Below are 6,384 nucleotides of genomic sequence, written 5' to 3' on the forward strand. Positions count from 1 at the left end.
CGGACTGGAGTCGGGTTAAAGCGGACTGGAGTCGAGTTAAAGCGGACTGGAGTTGGGTTAAAGCGGACTGGAGTTGGGTTAAAGTGGACTGGAGTCGAGTCAAAGCGGACTGGAGTCGAGTTAAAACGGACTGGAGTCGAGTTAAAGTGGACTGGAGTCGGGTTAAAGCGGACTGGAGTTGGGTTAAAGGGAACTGGAGTCGGTTAAAGCGAACTGGAGTCGGGTTAAAGCGGACTGGAGTCGAGTTAAAACGGACTGGAGTCGAGTTAAAGCGGACTGGAGTCGAGTTAAAGCGGACTGGAGTCGAGTCAAAGCGGACTGGAGTCGAGTTAAAACGGACTGGAGTCGAGTTAAAGTGGACTGGAGTCGGGTTAAAACGGACTGGAGTCGGTTAAAGCGGACTGAAGTCGGGTTAAAGCGGACTGGAGTCGAGTTAAAGCGGACTGGAGTCAGATTAAAGCAGACTGGAGTCATATTAAAGCGGACTGGAGTCAGATTAAAGCGGACTGGAGTCAGATTAAAGTGGACTGGAGTCGAGTTAAAACGGACTGGAGTCGAGTTAAAGTGGCCTGGAGTCGGGTTAAAGCAAACTGGAGTCGGGTTAAAGCGGACTGGAGTCAGTTAAAACGGACTGGAGTCGGTCAATGCGGACTGGAGTCGGTTAAAACGGACTGAACTGGGTTGGTAGGCGTGATGCAGTCTTAAACAACAGTGTCTTGAGTCAAAGGCATCTTCAGAATAGTTGCAATACAGACTGCTACAGGAGATCAGTATGTGCACCGTTTAATGTTCCTTAAGGATCAATAAAAGATTTCATATTTTAAAGTTTTGGAAGCTGCTGAGGAGGAGGAGAGGAAGGAAGGGAAGGAGGAGGAGGAAGATTTTATGATGAAGCTGAGGAGGAGGAGTAAATCAGTGTCAGACGCGGAAGAAGAAGCAGCCTCTGAAAAGGAAGCAGCAGCAGAATGAAAGGAGCCTCCGCAGACGGGCGGACCACTTGTTGAACCACCTCCGGCTCCCCGGGGCCTTTCTGCTCCTTCTCCCGGGCTTCGACTCTTTCTTCCGGTTCTGTTCCGGCTCGTTTCCCGCTGCCAGCCTCATGGCTCTGACTGGAAACGTGCTCATCAGTGGGCTCCAGAGGCTCCATACCTCCGCAGAGCCCCGCTGTCTTCAGGTTCGTCGGATCGATATGTCATCTTTTATTCATCCCGCCTGCTGAGCTCCGGCTCCGGGAGGCTGCTGCGGGCGGCGCCGCCGGCTGGCACCGCTGTCTCCGGCCGGACGGAGCCTGCTCGGCGTGGGGAGTTGCTGGGAAGCCAGCCGGGTTGGTCTTCCCCTCTGGATTAGAACCGCCCAGGTTTATGTTTGTGGATATTTCTGGACGGAACCAGGCGGCTGGTTAGCTCGCCGGCTCGGAGGGACCCTCAACACCGACCTGAGCGTCCTCTCCGCGGGGGAAAACCGCTGGATCCGGCCGATGAAATGGCTCTTTATCTGGAGACAACAGACTCGTGATCTGTATGAAACTGTGATTTGTTTAATTTGGAACCTGATGGGTTTGGGTTGAATTTCTGGACCTGGATTAGCTTCCGAAGGAGGAGGGGGAAACTCCGAGACCCTCCCCGAGCACAGCGCCCCTTCCCCGGGCTGGCCGCCGCGTCCGGCCCGCTGGGATGAGCTCACTGTGGGGCTGAACATCCGTTAGAACAACGACCTTTCTACCTCAGAAGTCAGTTTACTGTACACCGTGTGGTGCCCGTGTTATAAAACGGTGTTTACGGACATGGCCGAGTCGACCCGGCCCAGCCCAGCGGACCCCGACGCCGCCAACTGCCGGGCTGCGAGTCCGGCTGCGGTGAAGAGGCGGGCGCAGCAGTCCACGATGGGCCACAGCTTCAAGAAAGTCACCCTGACCAAGCCGACCTTCTGCCACAGCTGCAGCGACTTTGTGTGGGGTCTCATCGGCTTCCTGTGCGAAGGTAAGTCCCAGCCTGGCAGACAGAAGTGAGGGCAGACAGGCTGTAATGCAGGGTCCGGTCCTCCAGAGATACCTGCAGCTTTCAGGCGCATCCCTGCTCCAACACACCTGAATCCAATGAATGGCTTCTGGTGAGGGAATCCAGCCATTTGATCCGCTCTGTTGGAGTAACGAAGCATCTAAAAGAGGCCCGGATTGATCAGCCCTGATCTAATGGATCAGCTCCAGCCTGTCAGACACAACGAAGGGCTAACAGTTCCCTTCCATCCTGGGGTCAGAGGTTAACTCTCCTCCTTCATGTCTGTAAATCGTCTCCATCAGTTTGGAGCTGCAGTCGAGTCGTTGGCATGGCAACAGGAGGCGAGCGGGATGCTGCGCGCGCGCGTGTGTGCGTGTGCGTGCGTGAGTGCGTGCGTGTGTGTGTGTCCTGGAGGATCACGTAGATTAAGAGGGAGCTGTGATGTCACCATCTGCCACCATGATGTAATCAGAACCAGGAGGCCGGTTCTGATTCGGATGGATCTGTGGGTTGGAGAGAGAACCGGATCCATTATTAACCTTTCAGCCAGCTGACCTTCTGTGAGCAGCAGAAAATGCTGTGTGGTGTGACAGCCTGTGTCCTCTGACCTCTGACCCCAGCTTCATTGTTCGGAGCAAATGGGACAGATTCAGGAACCCAGTTCTGGTAGAACCAGCGGGTCAGTTAAAGGGGAAGGTACCAGGCAGCGCTGTCATCCTCAGGCTGCTGTGTTCCTGACCGGGCCGTTTCCGGTTCCTCAGCGGTCCGATCCGGTTCCTCCAGCGGTCCGATCCGGTCCTCCAGCGGTCCGGTCCGGTTCTTCCCAGAACCCAGAACCGCTCTGCTATTTATAGCCACTATTTGCATATTTTTCTCAACAAAAACATTGAAAGTGAAATTCAAATCCGTCCGTTCAGAGCCGCGTCGCTCTAACCGATCGGACCGGCAGAGGCCTGGCGTCACCATGGAAACCAGAACATGCTGGCACTCGTCAGAGGGGTCGTGACCTCTGAAGGGTTGCTGGTCCGTTTAGCTCAGCGCTGCTAGCACTCGGAGCCGCTGGCTGATTCTGATGAACTGAACTCTGACTGAAGAACCGCCATGATGTGCTAGAAAGTTAGTCGGAAGGAAAAGCTTCATTCAGGCTGCAGAGAGAGGAAAGTGAAATATTTACTAGTCAGACTAACCTAGCTGAGATTTGAACCCAGGATGATAAAAAATCCTTTTATTCCTGATGAAATCAGCAGGAATCGTTCACTGCAGCGTTCCTCCACCCTGACCTTCATCTCCTCCTCTTCCTCAGTGTGTAACTTCATGTGTCATGAGAAATGCCTGAAGACGCTGCGGGCGGTTTGCACCTGCATGGCTCCGTCTCAGGTTCAGGTGAGTCTGCATGTAACTGGAATAAAGTATTCACTCCAGCATATTGATCACATGATCTCGCCTCAGAATGCTTCTCACATCTCACTGTCAAAATGTCCGCCGTCTTTCAGCCTTTTAGACCAATTATCGCCGTTAAATGTTCCCCGTTTTCCTGACTGGGATGAACTTTATGCCACATCATGTTTTCCACTTTGCTCATCATATTCATGCAACTTTAAAGTGATAAAATGAAGAGATGAAGTTGTGAGGCACACACCATGGTTTTAATGGTTAGCATTAGCTTCTGCTAATTTTTTAATGTGTTTAGCACAGTGGTCCCCAAACTACGGCCCGCGGGCCGGATCCGGCCCGGCTCCACATTTGGTCCGGCCCCCTGAACCATACCAGAGAGCATTCAGATTTTTTTTCATATACCGTATTTTCCGGACTATAAGTCGTTTATATGTGGATTTTCCTTCCACCACCAGGGGGCTCTTTAGCAGGAAGTGAATCATTGGAAGTCAAAATTGGAAATAAAAGAAGAACGCGCCCATTAAAACGGAATTAGGTTTTATAGGGAATTGAAATTTGAGAATGTTGTTGATCAGTTAAACAGCATAGAGGGGAAAAAGATTTTTCGTTTTTTTAAATAATACTGGGATCAATTTGAGGTATAGATATTAGGATCCAGTAGATGGCAGTAGTGCTACAATAATGGATGCAAGCTGCTGTTGAAATCTCAAGAAGAAGAAGAAGAAGAAGAAAGCGCCCATTTTCATTTAGCACATTTAGCTAGTAGCAACACGAAGGATCAGCACTTTGTTACAGTTCCCGTTCAGAAACTATCGTAATCAGTTCAGTTAAATCTAAACTTGGAAACTTTTTCTTTTTCAACGTAATAAATGTGATATTCAATCGACCTGTAATGACTCAGATGTTGGCTGTCCGCCCCTCTGCTGCTGCTGCATGGTGTGGAAAACCTGGAGCAGCAGAGATATCTGAGGCTTATATGTTTACTGGTTTAAAAAAAACTAAACTTTGGGGTTGTGGCTCATAGTTGGGAAAATACGGACTATAATCCTTCCTGGATTTTTTCTGTGAAGAACCCAGAGGGTTATTTGATTGTGTTTTCTGGAAAACAATATATTTTTACATGTAGGCTCTCCTGCAGTCGTCACTTTTTCTGTTACAAACTGACTCCGGCCCCCAGCAGAGAAGGGAAACGTTATGGGGCCCTCAGGAAAAGGTTTGGGGCCCCCTGGTTTAGCAGGTCAGCGTTAGCATAGCTGAGGTTTTTGTCTTGCACATCCAGCCATGGTTAGTGAACCTAAGTTTCTGGTTAGCGGTGGCACAACTTTTCTCTTAATCGTTAGCATTAGCTTCTGCTAACAGTTTAATATGCTTAACGATTTAGTGATAACTTCCTCCATTTTTTAAATGTATTTATCTGATTAGTTATTTTCCGCTAATTATTTTAATGCATTTACAGATTTAGTGTTAGCTTCCGCTAAGCTGTTGTTGTGATATTGGTTTAGTGTTAGCTTCCGCTAATTCTTTTATGTGTGTAGCGGCTTAGCGTGGATCCTGGTTCTCCCTGAGGTTCTGCAGAGTCCTTTAGAGATGGTTCTGATGGATGTTCTGTAGATCAGCGCCTGTCTGAGGTCTTTTTGTTTCTGTTAAATGAATGAAGCTGCCATGAAAAGCTGCTGCTTGTTTCTCTGTTGATATTAAACCAGCCAATCAGCAGCGAGTGTTACAGGTCTCTGTCTGCTGCCCTCTGCAGGTGCCGGTGGCTCACTGCTTCGGCCCGGCCGGTCAGAAGAAGCGCTTCTGCTGCGTGTGCAGGAAGCAGACGGAGGGAAGCACGGCGCTGCGCTGTGAAGGTGGGACCAGTTCAGCCTGAGGCATCATCACCAGTCAGACCAGTTCAACCTGCTGGTACCAGTATGGTGACTTCAGAGCTCTGATGGGAATTAGGAGCAGCGATGCTGCCGGTCTGAGATGATTAACACCATGCTGGGAAGCGTTTGTGCAGACGACCTGGTCTCCGTGCTTTGATTAGGCCAGATATCTGGACCTTCATCTGTATTTACTTAAAGAACAGATGAAGAAAGCAGAGATTTGATCTTCCTCTCTGTGCGGCTCCGACCGTTGCTCTGTCTCTGCCGTCCTCGCGCTGATCGCCTCTGATAAACTACTTCCTGTCTTCCAGTGTGCGAGCTGCACGTCCACGCCGACTGCGCCGCCTTCAGCTGTGCAGACTGTCGCTGCTGCCACCTGGACCAGAACCTGCAGCAGGTAAAGCAGAACCATGACAGAACCGGAGTCTCGCGTGCTTATTTCTGAGGGGGCCGGGGCCCCAGGGCCACCTCCTACCTCCGGCCCTGTCCAAACTCCAGCTGCATAGCAAGACTCCTAAATATCGGGTGCGATTAAGTCTGTTTTTGAGTAAAAAGGTACTGGAGATTTGTGGCCCTGTTTACCAGAACATCAAAATGAAAGCAAATAAATAAATAATAATAATAATAATAATAATAATAATAATAATAATAATAATAATAATAGGGATGCTCCGATCAGGTTATTTGCAGCCGATCCCGATCATCCATGAGGCCGATCACCTGGACTGGCTGTTAATTTTTCGTTTTAGGTATAAATGATATTATGTGATCTGGCAGTAAATTTACATAATTTAGACATAAAACATGCAAAATACTTGCAGGCACAAAACAGCAGCTATTCAGTCAAAAGGACTGAAAAACCTGCAATCAGTAAAATAATATTTAACAGTAAAGTTAGTGAGTCAGTGAAGTTTATTTATGAAGATTTTCACAGACATAAAATCTCAAAGCGCCGTCCGACAGAAATACAAAACATGAAACCGTCAGAAGAAACAATAAAAGCCTGAGAAAATAAAATGTTTTTAGTTGCTCTTTAAAAAACCTCAGAGTCAGAAACCACAGCCTGGGGGCCGCCGACTGAGGGGCCGCCGACTGAGGGGCCGCCGACTGAGGGGCCGCCGACT

The 6,384-nt window shown here is 49.4% G+C and overlaps 1 protein-coding gene across 1 annotated transcript in view; it reads left to right on the top strand.

Moving 5' to 3' along the window:
* The first annotated feature begins 862 nt into the window (after positions 1–862).
* Positions 863–6,384, top strand: part of dgkq (diacylglycerol kinase theta) — a 20,595-nt gene continuing 15,073 nt past the window's right edge. The window contains exons 1-4 of the mRNA XM_008420999.2: positions 863–1,979; positions 3,301–3,380; positions 5,143–5,242; positions 5,572–5,657. Of these exons, the coding sequence (XP_008419221.1) occupies positions 1,784–1,979; positions 3,301–3,380; positions 5,143–5,242; positions 5,572–5,657 (462 nt within the window). The 5' untranslated portion in view covers positions 863–1,783. The remainder of the gene's footprint in view (positions 1,980–3,300; positions 3,381–5,142; positions 5,243–5,571; positions 5,658–6,384) is intronic.

Source organism: Poecilia reticulata, linkage group LG10 (genome assembly GCF_000633615.1).
Source record: "Poecilia reticulata strain Guanapo linkage group LG10, Guppy_female_1.0+MT, whole genome shotgun sequence".
NCBI lineage: Eukaryota > Metazoa > Chordata > Actinopteri > Cyprinodontiformes > Poeciliidae > Poecilia > Poecilia reticulata.